At 43.1% G+C, this 22,215-nt stretch overlaps 1 protein-coding gene across 1 annotated transcript in view; it reads right to left on the reverse strand.

Annotated features, from left to right (window-relative positions):
* The window catches only part of LOC138248527 (cilia- and flagella-associated protein 337-like), a 513,680-nt gene that overhangs the window by 320,715 nt on the left and 170,750 nt on the right, over positions 1 to 22,215 (reverse strand). The window contains exon 15 of the mRNA XM_069202182.1: positions 17,093 to 17,244. Within this exon, the coding sequence (XP_069058283.1) occupies positions 17,093 to 17,244 (152 nt within the window). The remainder of the gene's footprint in view (positions 1 to 17,092; positions 17,245 to 22,215) is intronic.

Here is a 22,215-nt window from a genome sequence, read left to right on the forward strand (position 1 = left end):
CAGCCAATCAGAGCTGTGCATTTCCCTGCACAAACTGGTCTGTGTTTGCGAATACTTTGAGGCCAGAGATGTACAAATTTGAATTTCCATACATTTCTCAAAAACTACTAAGCAAATTTACACTAATTAACATAGAGCCCAATCTGCGTACCGACAACTAGCTTTCTGCCAAATTTGATATAATTTCGTCCAGCGGTTTGGGCTGTAGACATGTTGACAGATCCTATGGAAATTAACATGGGAAACGCAATGTTTTTTTAGCCCTCTTTTTCTCAGCCCCCTTACGGATCACCCGAAACTTTCCATGTGCACCAAGAATAACCGGACCACTTTTTCGGGAACATTTCGTGAAGATTCGTTCAACGTTGCCAAAGATATAGGCAAGTCAAAAAACGCTTTTCCTATGGAAACATGGTCCTAACTATAACTACCTAGTGACAACAACCAATAGGTAGTATATATATATATACATGTATTGATATATATATATATATGTGCCTCTGGCTTGTGCTCTACCCCCCACGAGTACCTGGCCTTCTGTTTGTGGAGCCTTCAACGGTGCATGTATATATATATATATATATATATATATATATATTCTAGTAGCGATCACCACTGGGTAGTTATAGTTAGGGCCTAGTTTCTTCAGAAGAAACATTTTTTTACTTGCCTATATCTTTGGCGCCGGGATGATGAATCTTCACAAACTTTTCAAAAAAATATGATGGTCACATTAGCTGCTATCTGGAAAGTTTCGGGGTGATCCGTCAAGCGGGGGCTGTGATATTGAACAGGAATAGCGACCGAACCACAGGACGGATTTACCCCAAGTTTGTCATAAAACTAGCTCTTGGTCCAGAAAGAGGCCTTTTTGTTATTTGGTGTAAATCCATTCAAAAAATTTTGAAATAATAAAGGAAAAACAAACTTATATATATATATATATAGGGGATTCTTGTCTTGTTTGTTTGTAATCCCACGAATGGAATAAAAGTTTAATTATTAATTGCACAACGACGGAGTGCGGTTCTTTTCTCTTGACAAAGTGAAAGAGAAATCCCCTTCTTTTGAAATACGGACGTCCTGCCTTCAATCAGCACCACCGGTGAAATAAGTGCGCCACAACACACTTGTCAGGACAATTCTCCTCTTTATACATATATATATATATATATATATATATATATATATATATATATAGGGACGAGAAGGCTCAGTGAACGTTTCTGATGTCGAGATCTGATTGGCTGCCATCACTTGAACAAGGAAGTGTTGTCAGCCATCTTGGTTTCAGCCAAGTCCCTAAAAAAAATTTAAAAAAAGAGAAACGGGGCCAGGGTAGGGAGACCCTGACCTATTAGCTCTGTGCTGGGGTCCCAGAGAGAATATCCCCCAGGGCAAAAAAGCAGTATTATAATTTTTTTTACTGAGAATGTCACAAATCTGTGATAAATGTGTTTTAAAAAGACAAGCACGGGCTCCTGCGCATGTTTTTAAAAAGCCCCTAGGGGGGCCAGGTCCCAGGTGCATGTAAAAATAAAGGGGAGGGGCACATGGGGCCCTCCTCCTAGGGCATTTTTATGCCCTGGGGACCGCTAACTCCCCCTGGCTTAAAGCAAATAGTATGCAAGGGAGGTCATGAGGTCCCCCGGGCCCTGGTGACCACCACCTCCTCATAGATATAATGATGCGGATGGACCCGATGGGCCCGCCCCTGCTCCGGGGACTGCTACCTCTCTGGGGAAATTTCTAACAATTTAGTGGGGGGCTCGGCATCACCGGGGAGTAACTGAAATAGTAGGGTCGCCGCACAGCCCCCCTGCAGCCTTAGGGATCACCACCTCCGCAGGACGATTTGTAACAATTGAGGGTGGGCTGTGTGCCTTCCACCCACAGCCATGGGGACTGCCATTTCCCCAGGACAAAATTAAATGTTGGAGAGGGGCTGCACGGCCCTCCTCAAGGAGCCAATAATGACCCTGGGGACCACCACCCCCCCCCCGGGCCGGCTCCTGCTATGTCCCTAGTGCACTGTACTAGGGACTTACCAGTAAATCAAATATAGAAATCCAATCAACAATACAATTTACACAGGGAGCATGTGCACTTTAGCACTGGTTAGCAGAGATAAAGTGCTCAGAGTTCTAAAGCCAAAAAAAACATGTCAGGAAAAGCAGGAGGCTAAAAGATTTGGGATGACCCTGCGTAAGGAAAAAAAGTCCAACATGAAAATTTTGTGAATAATTTGTGAATATTTATGAATAGTCCTGAGAATCTCACATGGTAACGCAAAATTATTTTAAACCCATAACTTTCCCCTAAAACACACCTATATCACACCTCTGAGGTCAGGGTACTTCCACCCTGACCACTTATGCCAGTTTTGATTAGGAATTTCACCCGGGGGACCATGGCCCGTGAAATAAAATGGCGGCCACAACTTTCTAGTCAGGTTGCGATCAGGTACTTACAGAGCTTCTTTTCACTTGCGCAGTCACAAAAAATTCACAAATATTCACAAATTATTTGCGAGCCCAGATATACAAATTTAGATTTTCTTTCATATCTCAAAAATTACTCAACGAATATAAAACAAATAAGCAAAAGTATAATGTACATATCAACACCTAGATTTCTGCCAAATTTGGTGTAATTACGTCCAGTGGATCGGACTATAGTCATGTCTAAATGTCTAATCAGAATTAACATGAGAAACGCAATTTGTTTGACCCCCCCCCTTTGTGTCAGCCCCGGCTTAACGGATCACCCCCAAACTTTTCATGCTGAAAAAATATCACCAGGGCACTTTGTTTGAAAAAGTTTGTGAAGATTTGTCAAACAGTGCCCAACCCTGCAGCCAACCCCCCTAAACACCCAACACCATGCTGCACACTGCCTTTGGCCATGCACAACAGGAGTTGGCAGCAGGGCCTGTCTCTTTGGTTGTGAGAATAGGTGTGAGAGGGTATCTTTAGGTGTGAAAGTGGCTGTGAAAGTGTCTGGGTGTGAGAGTGGTTGTGAGAGGGTCTGTGTGGGTGTGAGAGTTGGTGTGAGAGTGTCTGATTGTGCTCCAATAGTTGAAAGATGCATTCCCCTCCATGAAGGATTTCAGATAGTTTTTCAATATGGAATCGAGGATTAAACACACTTGCATTTCCTTCCCCCAGCCCAGGAGTGAGGATCATTTGTCCTTTCCAGAAGTGGAGCTTCACCTGAACCACCTGCTATGTTTATATTTGTAAGAGCTTCCTGTTGAGGTTTAATTTCCGGGAAATGAGCATCATGTCCAGAATGGAAGCTCACCTGGTTGTTTATTCAACAAGAGACCATAGTTTTGCACAAAATGTCTATACAACTGGAGCAGTGTCTCCTGGTTAGTATTTAATTGCTACCTCACTGGGTGATTGGCCAGTGTGGGGGAGGGGCCTATGTGCCCCCACACTTGTCTTATTTTGTCCCCGGGGTCCCCATTCCCTGGGGCCCACTACACTTCAATGGGGGGTGGCCATGAGGCCCCCCTCCCCGGGCCAATCTCGGCCCGGGGACCCCATCTCCTGGGGCCTGGCTTTCATTAAATGGAGGAAGAGGGCCGCACAAGCCCTTCCCCCCAGCCAATTTCAGCCCTGTGGACCCCATTTCCCAGGGGCCAGTCTGATAATTGCTTTTATTTTTTGGGAAAGGAAGGGCCACATGGCGTCACTCCCCTTGCCGATCTTGGCCCTGGAGCCCCGGGGACCCCATCCCCCAGGGCCCACCAATATTAAGTAGGGTAGGGTGCCTGCAGACCCCCCTTCTTAGACTGATTTTGGCCCAGGGGACACCAACCCTAGGGCCTGCCATCTGTCCTGGGTGCCACACAGGGTACCCAGTGTGCGGTGGGACCACAGGGAGCCATCAAAGCTGTCAAAGCTCCTGCCAAGTCACAGCAAGCAGGTATACACAGCAAATACTCATAGCAAACAGCTATGTCCCTGTAGAGCAAATGCTACTAGTGGGCCTGCAGCACTGGTTGGGCCACCCACATTAGTAGCCCTGTAATCATGTCTCAGACCTGCCACTGCAGTGTCTGTGTGTTCAGTTTTAAACTGCCAATTCGACTTGACAAGTGCACCCACTTGCCAGGTCTAAGCCTTCCCTTTTCCTACATGTATGACACCCCTAAGGTACGGCCTAGGTAGCCCCATGGGCAGGGTGCAGTGTATGTTTAAGGTAGGACATATACTAATGTGTTTTATATGTCCTTACAGTGAAACACTGCCAAATTCGTTTTTCACTGTTGCAAGTCCTATCCCTCTCATAATTTAACATTGAGGCAGCCTTTAAATATGATTAAAGCGTAGATTCCCTTTGGGAACGGATAGACATGTGGAGTTTGGGGTCTCTGAACTCACAATTTAAAAATACACCTTTTAGTAAAGTTGATTTTAAGATTGTGTGTTTGAAAATGCCACTTTTAGAAAGTGGGCATTTTCTTGCTTAAACCATTCTGTGACTGCCTGTTTGTGGATTCCCTGTCTGAGTCAGTTTGACAGTTGGGCTGTCTGCACATCTCTCTATACAGTGACACAAAGGGAGCTGGGGTGTAGCCTGCATATCCTGATGAGCCATCTGTGCTAGGAGGGAAGGTAGGAGTGGTCACTTACACCTAAAAGGGCTGTGCTTGCCCTCACACAATGCAGTCTCCAACCCCCTGCTGTGTGTCTGGGGCCTGGCCTGGGCAAGGCAGGATTTCACAAACAAGAGAGACTTTCCTTTGAACTAAGCCTACTTCAAAGGCCAAAATGGGTATAAGAAGGGCACCCAAAACCACAGACTTTAGATCACTTCTGGAAATCAAGAGGAACCTCTGCCTGGAGAAGAGCTGAAGAGCTGAGGAGAAGTTCTGCCCTGCCTGTGACTGTGCTTTGAGGAGCTATCCTGCAGTTGCTTCTTCTGCCAGTGTAAGGGGACAAAGACTGGACTTTTTTGTGCATTCCTGCTTGTGAAGAAATCTCCAAGGGCTTGTCCTGAGCTTGCCTCCTGTGGTTGAAGTCTCAAGGCCATCAAAGGCTTCCCCTACCAGCACCTGGACTCCACAGGTTTAGAAAAAATGTGGTTGAAGTCTCAGGGCCATCAAAGGCTTCCCCTACCAGCACCTGGACTCTCTGCTGAGACTCCTGCCCTGCCAAGTAGTGCCCTATCCAGTTTCTGGGGCCTTGACAGGTGAAGCTGGCAGACCAAGGTTGGAAATCCATGCACAGACTGCAGTGTGGAGAAATGTTTGACGCAACCTCCTAAGCGCGGCTGCAGCATGGCTGGAAGATCAACACACGCGGCTAGAGAAACAACGCACGGCATCGCTGATGAAGGCTGCAATGACGCAACATCGCTGGATGTGGAAAAACAACGCAAGCCTGCCTGGACCCCAGGTGTTCTGTCTGGATTGACGCATCTCTCTCCTACGGGGAAAAGAAACAACGAGTGCCGATCCGACCGGAGAAAGAGAAACGACACACGGTTTTGCTTACAGAGGAGAAATCGACACAACCTTTTTTGACACACACTCGCCCATGCGTGTTATTTTGACGCTACCCAGGTACATTTCAACGCTAACAGTGTTAGCATTGTTTGCTAAAGGATTTAAGACTCTTTTTACATTTCAATTAGTACCTTGACTCGTGTATGTTGGATTTTTGTCGTTTTGGTCTTGTTTTATTTAGATAAATATTGTCTATTTTTCTAAACCTGTGTTGTGTCATTTTGTAGTGTTTTCACTAAGTTACTGTGTGTGTTGGTACAAATACTTTACACCTAGAACTCTGAAGTTAGCCCTGCCTGTTTGTGGCAAGCTACCAAAGGGGTGAGCGGGGGTTAGCTGAGGGTGATTCTCCTTTACCCTGACTAGAGTGAGGGCCCTTGCTTGGACAGGGTGTAACCTGACTGCCAACCAAAGACCCCATTTCTAACAGTTCACAAATATGATAAACATTTGGAAGAGAAACCACAGCCTCATTAATACACTAATTCATTCACTTATACATGCACTCAGAGACTCATGTGCCCACTCACACTCACACTCCCACTCCCACGCAGACACTTATGCACCCACTCAAACGTCATGCATTTACTCACAGACTCACTCAGACACTGATGCACCCACTCACAGACCCAGTGAGACACTGATTCACCCAGACTCAGACCCACTGAGACACTCATACACCCACTCACAGACCACTCAGAGCCTCACACACACACTCACAGACCCACTGAAACCTTCACACATCCACTCACAGACCGACTCAGACACTGACGCACCCACTCACAGACCCACTCAGACCCTCATGCACCCACTCACAGGTCCATTCAGACACTAATGCACCCACTCACAGGCCCAGTGAGATACTGATGCACCCACACACAGACCCACTGAGACACTCATACACCCACTCACAGACCACTTAGAGCCTCATACACCCACTCACAGACCCACTTAGACACTGGCACACCCACCCACCGACACACGCAGATCATCACACACCCACTCACAGACCCACTCCGACCCTCACAAACCCACTCATAGACCCACTCAGACACTCACCCTCCCACTTACAAACTCAAACACTGACACACCCACTCACCGGCCCACTCAGACCCTCGTGCACCCACTCACAGACCCAGACTGACAATGACATACCCACTCACAGACCCACTCAGACACTGATGAACCTACTCACTGACCCACTCAGACCCTCATGCACCCACTCACAGACCCACACAAACATTGACACAACCACTCACAGACCTACTCAGCGACTAATGCACCCACTCAGACCGTGACGCACCCATCACAGACCCACACAGTCCCTCATGCATCCACTCACAGACCCATTGTGACCTTCATGTACTTACTCACAAATCCACTCAGCCGTTCATGCATGGACTCACACACCCACTCAGACACTGTCACTCCCACTCACAGACCCACTCAAACACTGACGCACCTACTCACAAATCCACTCAGACTCTCATGCACCCAGTCACAGACCCACACAGACACTGACACATCCACTCACAGACCCACTCAAACCCTCTTGAACCCACTCACAGACCCATTCAGTCCTCACACACCCACTCATAAATACACTAAGCCCTTCATGCATGCACTCACACACCCACTCAGACACTGTCACACCCACTCACAGACCCACTCAGACACTGACGCACACACTCACAGACCCACTGAGACCCCCATGCACCCATTCACAAACCACTCAGACCCTCAGGCACCCACATTCACACCCAGACAGACACTCTCACACCCAGAGACATCCTGTAATGCCTATTCTCACACAAAAGGAGACAGACTGTTTGGCTGTGTGCAGCATGGGGTTGGGTAATTATAGGGATTAGTCTGCTCTGGCCTCTGCAAATCCTTTTCACCCTTCGAGATCCCCGTAGGGTATGCTCTCTTTTAGTGCAATGGGATGAAAATTGGGATGAAAGCTACTCGCATGTAGTGTACTATTGCCTGCAGTAGGTTTTCTGAATAATGTGGAGGGTAACTTGTCCTGCTTCAGTCAATTTAACATCCAAGAACTCCACTTCTAAAGCATCATTATAGTACTAGAAATATTGATGCTTTTGATGTGGAATTCTTGTTGGTAAATTTAGTTTTAGTGTTTTTATTTGTTTTTTTCTTATTTCATTTCAGATCAAGCGCCCAGGAAGATTCCCTGATTGTTCATATCATATGAAGAATGAAAGAGCTGATTTATCTGGGGTAATGACCACAAGGGTACAATTTTGTACAATTATATTGTTATGAAACTGAGCTATGCTTAATACCGCTTTTGTAATTGTAGGGCAATATGGAATGTTGTAACCTTGCATTTGGAGCTACTGTTTGACTTATAATGTTAAAGATACATATGCCCACTGGGGCTACTTTTAGTTTGGTGAGTAATTATCCATTTACGTTGTGATTGGCATTGCAACATGCATGAACTCATGCACTTTACTCTTTGTAAGGAACCTTGTTTGCTATATAATTTTGTTGATAATCATTTAGACTTATTTTGCCTTTAAAATGTCGCTGATATATATTGACTTTCTAATGAAAAACGCAGTGATTGCCCCAGTATGATTTTTATGTTTATCTTTCTGTTACATTGCACATGATTATTAAAGGCAACACAAGATGTTTCTGAAATTGTTGTACAGCCGAAACTCGTAGATGTAGTACATTGCCATATTGCATTTAATAAACTGCACCTTCACCATGTTCAAATGCAAATCTCTGCTTTATTAGTGGAGTTGTGTGGATATATGTAGGTAGGATCTTGTTTCCACAGAAAATGCATTTTTTGTGTTGCTAATAACTTTGGTCCTGTTTGTCTTTCCGAAAAAGTGCTACTTTCTATCTAGTTTGCTCATGGAAAGTTTTGGGGTGATCTGTCAAGTGGAGGTGGAGAAAAAGGTGGTGCCTCCATACGTGTTTTCTCCATTCATTTTTCCATAGGAAATTTAGACACATCTACAGCCCAAACCACTTAACAGATTTACACCAAATTTGACAGAAAGCTAGATCTTGGTCAACAAAGACTGCCTTTTTTGTTTTGGTGTAAATCTGCTCAGTAGTGTTGGGGAAATTAATGTTCATAAAGAGAGTATATTTCATGCCTCAGAGGATCCGCAGAGTCAAACGATCTCAGAGTGAGATTTGATTGGCTGCCAACCCCTCAACCAGGAAGTGGTGACAGCCATCTTATGACTCAGGACTCGGTCCGTAGTCCTAAAACAATTCACAACAAAATACATAAGAGGCAAGGAACACATACCCTGACCCCCTAAGTCTGGTGGTGGGAAACCCCACCTGGAGCCAAAAACGTTTTTTACATTTCCATCATCCAAGCTTCTTTTGCACACATTGCTCTATAAACTAACATGATATTAGATTTCTGATATTAGGTACAAAATAGCTCATAATAATATGAAGCATCATTAATGCCATAACAGAAATAACATACAAGAATGGGTTATTTGCAGTATTAACCTTATACCATACACTTCACGGGTAGCCTAGTTTACATTAACAATCAACCACAGATATATGGGAAACCCTTCTTGCACGTGATGTTCAAATCTGTATACAAGTGTTAAAAATAAAAACAAGTTCCTCAAGATACTTAACGACTCTTCCAAAACTAATAACCTTGTATGAACAGCCTTTATCTGCATCAAATGTCTCACAGTCCTCCAATCTACATTGAGAAATGAAGTGCACATGAGTAGAAAAATGGGTACTGTAAACACTATTTACTCTATGGAGGGAGTTTACTCTATACCATACTGTTTGCAGAGAGTGAAACTCCAATGGGAAATACACCACAGAATATTAGAAATTATCTACTAAGAAGAGTGTACACTCCATACAAAACTCATCCAAAGAGACACTATTCACTTAAAATAACCAAGGCCTGAAGGTGCTAACAGTCAAATTATTTGAAGCATTCATATTGTGCTGTAAACATTACAGATACACCATCTTCTAAAGCTAAACAAGCACAAGTACATAGGTTATTACATGGTGCACTTCTATGAGTCAAAAAGCTGGTGTGGAATATATTGGTCATCTGCACACAAAGTTACTCTTCACTGCAAAGACTAATAATGTGTTCGATATCTCTGCACATCTATGATACATTAGGAGCACATCTTTTTTGTAAACATTTAACACCCAGTACCAGGACCAGGGTACAGACTGTTCAAAAGTAGGTAGAAAAGTAATATGGTAGTTATCAGCCACTGTGTAAACTATAAAACAAACTACCACATTAAATGCATGATGTCATCAATATCATTTGAGATGTCATCAGTGATGTCATTAATAATTTCATAGAACATGTCATGGGTGATGTTATTTGCGAGGTCATAAGCAATGCATGGCAAAGGCCAAGTTATAGTAAGCTCTGCTAACTGTAACTGGTGAATTTCTGTGTTTTTTTAGTTCAAAAAGTTAATGTTGTCACTGACATATTCACCTAATGATAACATTACTTTAACCTTTGTTGTTTCAGTGAAAAATGTTGCTTTAAACAAAAACATATCTTTTTATCACACCTATCTATAATGTTACTTCAACCTTTTTTTCAAGTGAAACACCCTACATGGGCACAACATGTATATTATTTGAGATATAAACTTGTGAATTTCAGTGGTTTTAAAATATTAAGTTTAAAAAAAGGACATTTTCTCTAAACTAAGACATATGTCACTTTAAACTTTGCTTTTTTCAGTGAATGTCTGAGGTTGCTTTTAAAGTAAAGTAAGAGCTTGTTACCATGCCTAACTACAACATCACTTTAACCTTTTTTTTCACTGAATTTGTAGAATTATTTCAAGAGAAAGTAAAGTTTTATAATATTGAAACTCCACAGAGGAGTCCCCCTGAAAACAGAAAAAGGGAGCTGGAAGGGGAAAGCAACATAAACCAAAAAAGAAATCAGTCTTACCTAAAAATCTAAATTAGCCATTGAGTCATTGAGTCATTTTGCATACAAAAGCTACTTCACACCATCAACATATTTAACTTGGACTCAACGGTTCCTATAAAAACACATTAGGACAAATATAATATGTTTAGACAATGTAGAAGGGGTGTGCTTCCACATCCCCAAGCTGATTAAATTCCCACAGGAAGCCCCTCCCCCACACCCAGCATTACTATGAAAACAGAGGGGTTAGACAGCTGCTCTCCCTGAGAGTACAAAGGCCTCAGGACCCCATACCCACAGGGTAAGCTCAATTACTGTGTACCAGGGCCCCTGCCCCCAGGACACTGTTGCCCTGGAAAATTTCTCTCTTCCACTTGGGGGGAGCTGCACAAATGCTTCTGCCATATGGGAGCAGACATTTGCTTCAGTGTCTGTGATTTTACGGCAGGTAAAATGAGATTGCTCCCGGCAGCAGAGAAAATTGCTCCTCATGCTGGGCAGGAGTAATGCCAACACCAGCTGCACCCAAGATAAATGCATGCAGGGAGACGGCTGAGCTGCTGGGACCTTGGGACTCCCTCCTTGGTCCCCAATGTTTTGTGTTGTGGGTGCCCAGGTGGGTAGTAACAGGGCACCCACTTCAGGCCCTGAGGGATGGGGTTCCCAGGGCCTGTATACGCTTGAGGTGGGGGGGGGGCACCCCCACCCCACTTAAAATGAAAATACAGCCTCGAAGATGAGGTCCCCAGGGCCCATAAAGGCTTAAGGAGGGGTTCCATGCCCCCCCAATAATTAAAAAACAGAGTAAAAGAGTGTCCATTATTTATAATATTTATTAAACATTTTCATATCAATCACTATCATTATTAAACATTGCATTGTGTGAATTACTGAAATATACATTTGATTTGGATGAGTCTGGCCCTGTGGCCAACCCCATGTCACGTTAGGCCCAAGGCCCCATTTTTGGCACTATTTGATTAATTTGCACGAAAAGTTAAAAAAATGCTCTTCCACTTTGGATCCTACATGGAAAGCTTTGCGCTTATCTGTCGAGTAGGGACCAAGAAAAAGAGGATTGAGGCAAAGTAGCAAAACTGTGATTTGACACTTTCATTTCCATACAAAAGTTTACTTTCCAATGCAAAAACATGGCTGAAAAGTTTGGCAACAAGTTACAACTTTGCTCATAAAGGGTGCTTTTTATGTTTTGGTGTAAAGCTATTCAGCTGTTTTTGAGAAATGAGCTTTTAAATAGGTGCTTGTTGGGCATGAAGGGGTTACCGCTGAGTATAATTTGGAGATATGTGGACCATTAGTGTGTGGAGAATCTCCGATTAGCACAATGAAAGTTGATCCTGACTGGCCGGCCCCAACATGTCCAATATATTGTGGCAGCCATTACAGCCCTCAGGGACTCAATCCCCAAATCCTGAAAAGAAAATCAACTGTCACATAAATTAGCAGGGTAGGCACACCCTGACTCCCAGGGCCATGTGGTGGTGTCCCAGTGGTACCCCTGTAAAGTAAAATAAAAATAAAAAATTCGGGCTGTGAGTACTGCAGTACTCAGTGTGGGTACCTCTGTAATACCACTATAAGGATAAAACATTAAAAGGGACTCAATCCCCAAATCCTGAAAAGAAAATCAACTGTCACATAAATTTTCAGGGTAGGCACACCCTGACTCCCAGGGCCATGTGGTGGTGTCCCAGTGGTACCCCTGTAAAGTAAAATAAAAAATAAAAATTCGGGCTGTGAGTACTGCAGTACTCAGTGTGGGTACCTCTGTAATACCACTATAAGGATAAAACATTAAAAAAACATTAAAAAAAGCTAAAAGAAGAGTCCAGTGATAGGCCAGGTCCTGTGGCCAACTGTCAGTGTATAGGTCGTAGGCACCACAGAGTGGGGTTGGCCACCTGATTGGGTTGGGTGCAGGGACAGCCCACCTACGTGCATGACTGAAAGCTGTGCGCAGCAGAAGATTGGCCACCTACTGGGGCTAGCTCCACACATCATGCACAGGTGGGGAACTCTACAACTAAAAGGCCTAACAGCTTCTGGAATTTGGGAGGAGATTCGAATCCCAACCAGATCCCTCAACTGCCCATTCATTAATTCTTCATCTGCACTACAAATCCAGGGGAACTGGGGATATCTTGAACAGGGGGAATATTCTTCGGCTACTTTCACAAATTCACTCTACAAGCAGCTTGAACACAACTGATCTCCTAGCAGTAGAATTCCTCCTCCCAATCAACCCTACTGCCCCTGAAGCTACCAAGGCCACATGGAGGGTAGGACTAATCGCCGAAACAATCCTAGAAGAAAGCACAACCTTTCAACGCTGGGGCATTAGTATTATCACGTACTGTGAGGTTGGCTATCCAACCCCTTTACTAACATCGGGTCCAGCCCTTGATTCAGGCCCCCAGTGCAGGGAAACACGCTCCATACTCAGGAGCGCCTGGGGCTGCTCTCCTGTGACCTCAAGTTTCTCCACTACTGCAAGGGGCAACTTTCGGCCCCAAAATTATTTCACCTCAGTCAACTTCTTATCAAACAACAATGACTTAAGGTGGTTCCCAAAAAGAATCAACAACTGCAATAGGTTAGGGTGACAAACCTCAGATAAAAAGTGGGGCCCTACATTTTCAAAGGAGATCCTCTGCCTGTGTTCCTGGAATGTAAATGGCCTCTTTCTAAGGCTTTGGACCCTGATTTCATCCAATACATCAGCACTTTCGACATTATACTAATGCAGGAAACTTGGCTGGATGAACCATTCTGCCTGCAGGGCTATATGTGCTTCTTCACCCCAGCTACCAGGAAGGCGAAGTATGGTCACCCGCAAGGTGGTCTGACCACTTACGTCTTCTTAGCACTATCGGCCAGAGCCCCCCCTTTGCACTCTACCTGCTCTTGTATCAATATTGTGACAATTGCCGCCTCAACCAGTATGTCCACTGCAGAGATAGTTCTCGTAAACATCTTCAACCCAAACTTAAACCCAGTGATGCTAAGAACCTAGTGGCTCTACTCAAGAGTTATATGAGCAGCGGTGGCATAGTCGATACGGCTGATATCATCGTCTCAGGCGACTTCAATCTGCATCAACTAGAATCCTCCACAGACAAAGCCTCAATTGCCCTTTCCAGCACGTGGGACCTTCCTATCCAGGGGGCCAACAAACATGGCTGTCCCACAAAGACCAGCAGGTCTTTGCTCAAGGGCGTAGAAATGTTACAGCTAAGAGCCCTGAATGGCAGATTTATTGAGGACTCCCCTCCAGCGGCATCTTATTTTTCTACCACAGCCTCTACCACAATTGACTACACGTTTTTCACCCTTCCACTATTCAAACAAGTAACCTCTTACCACCAAAGCAACAGGAGTGAGAGCGACCACTGATCACAGGAATTATCCGTAGTCCTGAGGATAACCAAATTGGAGAAAACAAACACAGCACATATTACCACTTTCACCACAAACTGCAAACGGGGCAAATGCGAGCAATCAAACATAGATCTTGTCACCCAAGCAGCAATGGATCTTGCACTTGAATTAGAAACAAACAATGTCAATAAAAAAAGGCATACGGATACGGAGACAAGCAGTTATGGCGTGCAGCTGAACTGTGCTTTAGTGAAGTTTGTATCGCTGGTGATGCAAAAGCAGCTGTTAACAAAACAGCACCACTCACCCTGCGTCTCGTGGGAGGATAGTGCACAGCCAATGCCTGACAATGGACTCTAATGGTACCAAGCAATGCTCTACTCACACTGGAGCAAGCAAAGCCTTAAGCAGAAGTCTCTCATTATATTTTAAAAAGAGCTCCTATGGAGCGCACATCGAAATGATTGGAGAATGTGCATAATCCATTGATGAGGACTCAGTTACATCACAAATATTTTTTAAAGTCTTTGCGTATTTTTACTGTTTTGTTATGGTTCTAAGTAACTAAACAATAAACCTTTACCTACCTACTTTACCTACCTACTGGGGATGGGACATGCACAAGGAGTTGGTGCAGAGTGTGGCCGGAGGCCAGGCCCTGAGGCCAACTCCCACTACACATAGCCAAAGGCAGTGAGTGGGTAGAGGGCCTGGCTGTTGCAGTGTAGGGTTGGTTCTCACATGGGGTTGGATGCCCATGAGTAGTTGAGTGCCTGAACGTGGTTGGGTGCCCACAGGTGATTGCTCACTACTTATGACCTCACATATTACATCAGTTCTGACATGTTAAATGACATCATTGATGACATCACTTACATCTCAAATTACATCATTGATGACATCTCTGGCTATTCACATTAATCTGTAATGCCCTACGCCATTTAAAAAAAAGAACATTGTTAGTAAAGGTCTTATTGCCATCATACAGCATAGAGTTAGTGTGTACCCATATGGGCACATAATACAGAAACACCGTAAGCCCTGGATGCAAGTGTGGTTGTGCATGTTGAAAGATATATGGTGCACCATATAAAAAAACAGTACGTTTTGGGGTACACGTGATTTTTCATGTTAAAGAAGGCAAAGGTTGAGAGCTACAGATGTGGATTGCAGAGGCATTTTAAAAAGCAGGCTGTGGCTTAAAGCCAAAGCTTGCTGCAAAAAATCTGTGAGAAAAGCCCAAGCTTCTGACAACATTATCCTCCAGTAAATTTCTAGGCACACACTCATCAGCTTTAACACCGTGCTATAGAAACATTTTATGTGACAAGCTCATTTAGAAGGTGTGGAAATCTATATCCAGAACTTCGCTGACAATGTTGAGGCCCTGCAGACTGTTGAATAATATAGAATGTAGGGATGACCTTCTTAGAAACGGTTTATCTCACACTGGGATTGTAAGCAAGCCCCTAAGGAAAGTGTGTTGTATATTTTACCAAACTATAGAGGGTTGTCCATAGGTCCTGGCAGAAGGTATCATATCAGCGGCAAATGCATACCTGTTAACATCTTGACTCATAATTGTGAGTCATTTGATGTCTTTAAGAATGTGATTCCAATAAGGTGAATTAAGCACCAACTCGTTTTTGGACGGTGTTCACGGTTTAAAAAGTCTATGGAAGCATTTTGTTGTTAGGTGAGTAAATACTAGTAAAAAGAAGAACATCCATCAAATGTTGGCGCCTTGACATATGATATGTTTCCAGAACCTATCCATACACACACACACACACACACACAGACACACACACACACCTATGCCTATGAATACATACATGTGTAGGAAACAAATACAAGGGTGTACAAAGTACAAGGGGCCACAAAATATTTACAAATTTACAAATTTAAATATGAGGTAAATGGAACACAAATGTGTGAAACACTGGTCTTTCAAACCATCTAGATTAACAAAAAAAGGGACATCAAGTCCCTGAAGTCCTAGTTCCACTATTATTATTCCAGCGTGCCGTAGACTACACACTTTCAATTTTAAAAGCTTATATTTGTACACGAAAAAAGGAATAAGTATTGGCACAGCTTTACGAGTTTTTATTCAGGACTATTGAAAACTGTTGTTGCTTTTCAAGATGCACATTATTATTAATGTTATATTATGCCGTACTTATCAGCATCTCTTCCATTTGTATGAGTCCCTGAAGCACTCCTGTTTGTCATGTGGCTCTTTTCTGTACCGCACGTTTTTGCCATGTGTGCTGGACTTTTTTCTTTATCCTAGCATGGTTGTTAGTTTATTGTACTCCTACTTCAGAAGTCACTTTTCCAGATTTGATGTATAATAATCAGAAATGTAATTTGCCATTTTCACTTCCAGTATTACTCCCTATCTGACACAACGCAGCTGCAGGACGATTACAGTTTTCACCCTAGAGGATGAGAAGGTGCTAAGATAAAACCTCAAAAGGTGTGCTTTAAAATATCAGTCATAAATATCAGAATATTGTGTTCTAGCAATCATTTACACAATTATCGTCCAATTGGGAGTTGTTTTTCTATTAATAACTCCAGGACACATTATTTATTCCAGATGAAAGTCTGTCTAGGATATTCTATTATAAAGTCTCTCAAGGTAAATTTGTGTTGGGAACTGGTTTTCTATCCCAATAAACGAAGCAGTTGTTCTACAGGCTACAGAGCTAAGTCAGTATTTAATGTAGAACGTTAATTGGATCGCTTAGATTTCTCAGCAAGGCAAGGTGTTTGTGCTGGTGGCAAATTAGAGCGAAGTGACTACTGACATGGTAAAAGATGTGACGTGGTGAGACAAAGAAACAAGAAAGGCAGGAGAAGGCAGAGAGACCGATTATGGAGCACTCCACCGCTGCTGATATCTGAACCAAACGGTTAGTGCAAAAATGACACTTATACCAAATGCAAATTTAAGTAGGTGCAACTGCAAGGGCAAAACAGCACCACACCGATGAAAGGTTTATGCAACCTGGCCCAAACCTAAGGGAGATTTAGACAATGATGATGTGGTGTTGGGAATATTAGGCTGCAGTAGTTTTAAACCCTATTGTACCTGCTAAAAATTCAACGCAATCAATAATCAGACCTACTTGTAGGATTTGGCTACACTTCATGCATCTATACATGTCATGCAACATGGGTCCACCAGTAGGTACCACCAAAACTACCCTTACCTATTTCGGAGAGGTAGAAGAGCAACGGTATCTGATGCCACGCACAGCGCTCTGATACCCGGAGTGAAGTGGCAGGCAGTGATCTCCCCACGGATCCCACTGGTTTTCGAGCAGACTGTAAGCATGCAGCTCTGGTCCTGGATGTCCCAGATCTGGAGAAGAGAACACCAAGCTCAGTGAGAAGATGCATCACAGCCTCAACATTTACTACTACTTTGAAGCAGGACATACTTTTTTTTAAACCTTTTTTAACTCCAGTGTCAAAGTATTATGTGTGTTTCATGATTATAAAATTACTCTTGCCAAGCCATGAACCTAGCTGCTTCCTAATAATGAAAACATATGACTTAGAACCCAGAGCCCAATTTATAAAAAAAATTAAAAGGCTTGGCAGACTCAAAGCATGCATATCACAAAACAAACACAGGCTGTGTGATGGTAAAGGAGCCATTCCGACTCACACAGTGTTTTTTTTTTAAATAATTTCCGAATCACAAATAATGAGGGGTCATGAAAGAAGCGCCCCCTCCTATTTGCGAGTTGCAATGGGATGTATCAATGGTTTGTGACCTCGTTTGTGGTTGTAAACCATTGATCAGTTACCTACTCCCAATCTGGGGTGGTATCTGAGTCACAAAATGGTGCAGCTTCCCTTTCGGGAATCAATTCAATCTTTATTTGGTTTATACAAAAAATCCATAAAAGAATAAAAACGGTGAAAATCAAATACATTAATAGCAAATATCTCATGTTAGGTCAACGTAAAATGATTAAAAAAAGAAGTTTGGTACTAGTTTGCACATGGAAGTTACATCCTAGGCATGGTTTGTAACACTTGTGCTCTGAGATAACCTATCTAAAGTACAGGTAGAACAAGAACACAATAAGCATCATAAAACATTAATAGCAGCTCTCCCTATGGGACGTTGTAAAATAGGTAAAAACATTTAATGTGAATTCTGCATGCAAGGATTATGTTGAAGTGTACATCAGAGGCACAGTTTATAACACATGATAAAATGGCAAATATAAAATAATATATTAGAAAAAGACCATTCAACAGAAGTATCTTATGGTGAAAAATACACAAAGGTAATAATCCAAGGCTTAATCTAGTTTTCCTCATAGTGTAGTATTTCTAGGTGACTAAATGACTTCCGCCTCCTAATTGCAGACTTTATGTGTCTCAAAATTACAGGTAGGAGCGTCATTCAAATTACATAGACATTTAAAAGCCTCTAGGTAGTAAATGAGTTTCTCCCTGGGGAGATGCTGAGGTGGTAGTAAGCACTGGGTCCATCTCGGGATGGTGAAAGGAGGTGGATGTCAGTAAATCATTCATTACTAGAGGCGTATCCAGCAGGGCAGAGCCATAATTCAATGACAGTCTCCTCTCAGAAAGTTCAATTTCTGTGTTGACAACCCCTATGGCCCTTTCTGCATTTGTCAAGAACAGTGTACTTTACAGGTGGGGTCGGTGCGGGGTTCCCTCCGGCCAGTTTTCTTTTTGATCATTCTTAGAAAAAGCAAATAAAATAAAAGCCCCTACACTTGGAAAATAGAGGTAAATGGGGTATTAAGAGATCTGATGACCCGTAGCCTCTCCAAGACAAAATCACAGGGGGCCCTGAACAACATTTGGGGGGCCAAGAAGGGCGGTTCCAGACCTCTTATTCACAGTAGAGCTGGGGGACGATTCCCACCCCAGCCAGTCAGTGGGTTTCTAAGAGTGAAGTGCAGGCAGGGGACCGCTGAAGGAATCACCCATACTAAACAAAAATATCCTTGGAAGTTGGGGTCCCACCCCCAGAATAGAAGGCAAATGAGCAAGCAAGGGCCCTAAGAGACAGAAGAAGGAACAATTTCTTATCCCAGGAGAGACAGTGTTACGGGGTGGGCCAGTTCAGCCTCGTCCGGTCTCAGATGGGCCAGCCCTTGGTTGGGCCTATGCCTGAATTGCCTTGTGCTGCGGGAAGGCCGGGACGTGCTTTATGCGTATTGGAGAGGGATAGCCCCGCCCCCTCCTAGATCAATGCAGCACCTCCTGCCGCTGTGAACTGTGGAGCTGATGGTCTTTTTGCCTAGGGACTGATGGCATTCACAGGGGTCTGGTCCCCCTTACAAGTATCACCAAGAATCACCCACTGTGGGAAGGCCAGGACGTGCTTTATGCACATTGGAGAGGAATGGCCACGCCCCTTCCTGGATCGATACAGCATCTCTGGGCGCTGTGAATTGTGGAGTCGGTGGTCCCTTTCCCAAGGACTTGACAGCACTCAGAGGGGTCTGGTCCCCATTTACGAGTACCACCAAGAGACCTGCACTGCGGGAAGGCCGGGACGCACTTTATGCGTGTTAGAGAGAGACAGCCCTATCCCCTCCTGGATTGATGCAGCTCCTCCTGGCACAGTGAATTGTGGAGTCAATGGTCTCTTTCCCAAGGGACTGACAGAGCTCACAGGGGTCTGGTCCCCCTTACAAGAGTCACCAAAAGTCCTGCTCTTCAGAGAGGCCAGGATCTGCTTTATGTGCATTGGAGAGGGATTGCCCCACCCCCTCCTGGATCGATGCATGCCCTCCAGGCGCTGTGGAGTGGGAGTTGGAGGTCCCTTTCAGAGAACAAACAGCAGCATCACATCATCCCGGTAGGTCAAAATTCCTGGAAAGTCTTTTAACGTATTGCTCAGTCGCCCCTTCATTTAAGCATTTAACTCTTCAGTTCATAGGACTCATAATCCAACCCCTTCCATTTGTTCCCTCAAGAGCAGTTCCTATCTCTCTAGATCTGTTTGCAACAAAGGTGAATGTCATTCTGTCAATCAATCATGTCAGGCATACTTGGGACAGAAGACTGTGATATGTGCCCCCTTGGGTGTCTTCTCAATATTTAGTGCTGACATGCTAGAAATGTGAAGTCAGTGTTGGAGGCCTGCTGTCCAGCCCAGGCTTCCAACCTTGTGTTCAAGGTCAATTATAGAGGATCACAGAGGATTTCAAAATGTAACCTTTCTCATTAATGTTAATTAAGAAGGTGGTTTTGTGACATTCTATGAGTACACATTTTGGGATCTGACTCATTAGTATGTTAGATGCATTGCAGTATTAAGTGTAGTTCAGAAACCAGATGGTGTGCAAGCTGTATATCTGGGTTTGCAAAGTAATAAAATATCAGCTACAAAAACAAATATTATATCTGGGTTTGCAAAGTAATAAAATATCAGCCACAAAAACAAATATTGTAACAGATGTTTTAAATGTAATACCATGCAGTACTTTAAAAAAACAAAATAGTTGATACACCTTTAAGCATGACATTAAACAAAACAATAAGACAGTATAAGAATAATACTTGTATCATGCTGATATAGATTCCTGAGCCAGAGGCCGGGTTTTAAATACACTTACAGTATACTGCTGTACAACATGACTAACAGACATATGCAAGGCCTATTGATTCTCCCAATGTTTGCCTAATTTGTTGTTCTCAAGCATTTATGGAGAGTTTCCAAAAATCCTGCTGGTCATTGGCTGTGGGGAGATATCATCTTCTCCATTTGCAATGGATGCCATGTCAAAGAGAGAAATAGAAATGAGGTACCTGAATGAACAGCTGTGCTGAATCAGACTGGCAAGCTACTTGGGTGATGAATACCTTGCTGAATAATTTCAAAAATGTCTGTTGTAAGCTATAAAGTAGACCTTCATGGCGAGAGATCAATGGTTTGAGGTATGGACTTGTTTTTAAAATATGCCTGGACCTGCATTTAGAACAACCACCTATGAATTGCCTAGATGTAGACTGTCTTGTGCAACAGTTGAGGTCACATCAGAGGTTTTGCCACACAATCACGATGCCCATCAACTATGTGAACTACAGTCACCTTTTGAGCTGTTTCCAGGTTATTGATTTGAACAAGACTTGGAAACATTCAGTTTGCACAACAACATCTTCTCTTTGATTAACAGCAGGATAGGAGACATTACTCTAGCCAACAGGCCCTGAATATCTATATGTCTATTGGGTCACCTTGTAAACACATTAAGATAGAGAGATAATATGACCACAAGAGGTGATGCATATTATGAACACTGGTTTTGGCTGGATTTTGCCACAACATTTTTGCCTTCCTTTTCTCTCATAATCAGATAGGTTCAGAAACAGTCAGTTTGTTATAAATACTGAGATTTGACCATTCATGTGAGAGACACCATTGCATCTGAGCTGCCTGAAAGAATTCACAATCCAGACTAAAAATATGTTGCTAAATTACTGTCAATTTTAGGGTACCATTTCTTTGAAGCATCATTCAGTAAAATGTTTTGATGCATGCTAGTATTTACAAAAACTATTGATAATGGAAAATCAGTGAAAGCAGTTTCAACAAACACGAAAATATACAAGCATTGGCAAAGCCAATAGGTCTGACATTGGTGGCATGTTTTGGTTTTGCAAATGCGTGTCTTTTTTGATCTGGCTTTTGTAAAACTTTATTGTTATGGGAGCTGCTGGGCCCTCCCCCTGTAACAAACATTAGTAAAAAGCACAAAAAAAATGTTGGTCTCAAAAAGCACACATTGCCACAGTAGCTGCTGGCACTGAACAAAACTACTTAGTATGCCTATATGCTCCTTATGAAAGAGCAGACTTCTATCACTCAGTGAAGTCAACCAATACATGGATAGAGAGAAATAGAATTTTAATAAAAACAAAGGTCTTTGTTAACAGCAGACTTAATTAAGGGTCCAATTGTTAAAGAAAATTACATGGTATATATCCTTGTATCTGTGCAGATTTGTGTATTTCATGAATTTACAGAAGTAGACCAGGAAATTGTATTCCTAGAAAATATTTGTGAACTGTATTTTAACTTGAGCAAATCAGCATGGGTAGGTTTGCTCATGCGAAAATATGTTGTGTTTACAAGTTCACTTTCCCTCTAACCACTTTTTTTCCCCAGCCCTGGAAGAAGTTTTACTGTGCCATTGTCAGGAATAAATATCCAACCTTCCCAGTATAGGAAAGGATTAGAGAAGAGCTGCTAAAATCCCATAAAACATGCAAGTTAGTAGGTTTGCAGAGATTCAAAAGGGCATTCCAACCCTGGAACTTTTGCTTACCACTA

This window comes from Pleurodeles waltl, chromosome 8 (assembly GCF_031143425.1).
Source record: "Pleurodeles waltl isolate 20211129_DDA chromosome 8, aPleWal1.hap1.20221129, whole genome shotgun sequence".
NCBI lineage: Eukaryota > Metazoa > Chordata > Amphibia > Caudata > Salamandridae > Pleurodeles > Pleurodeles waltl.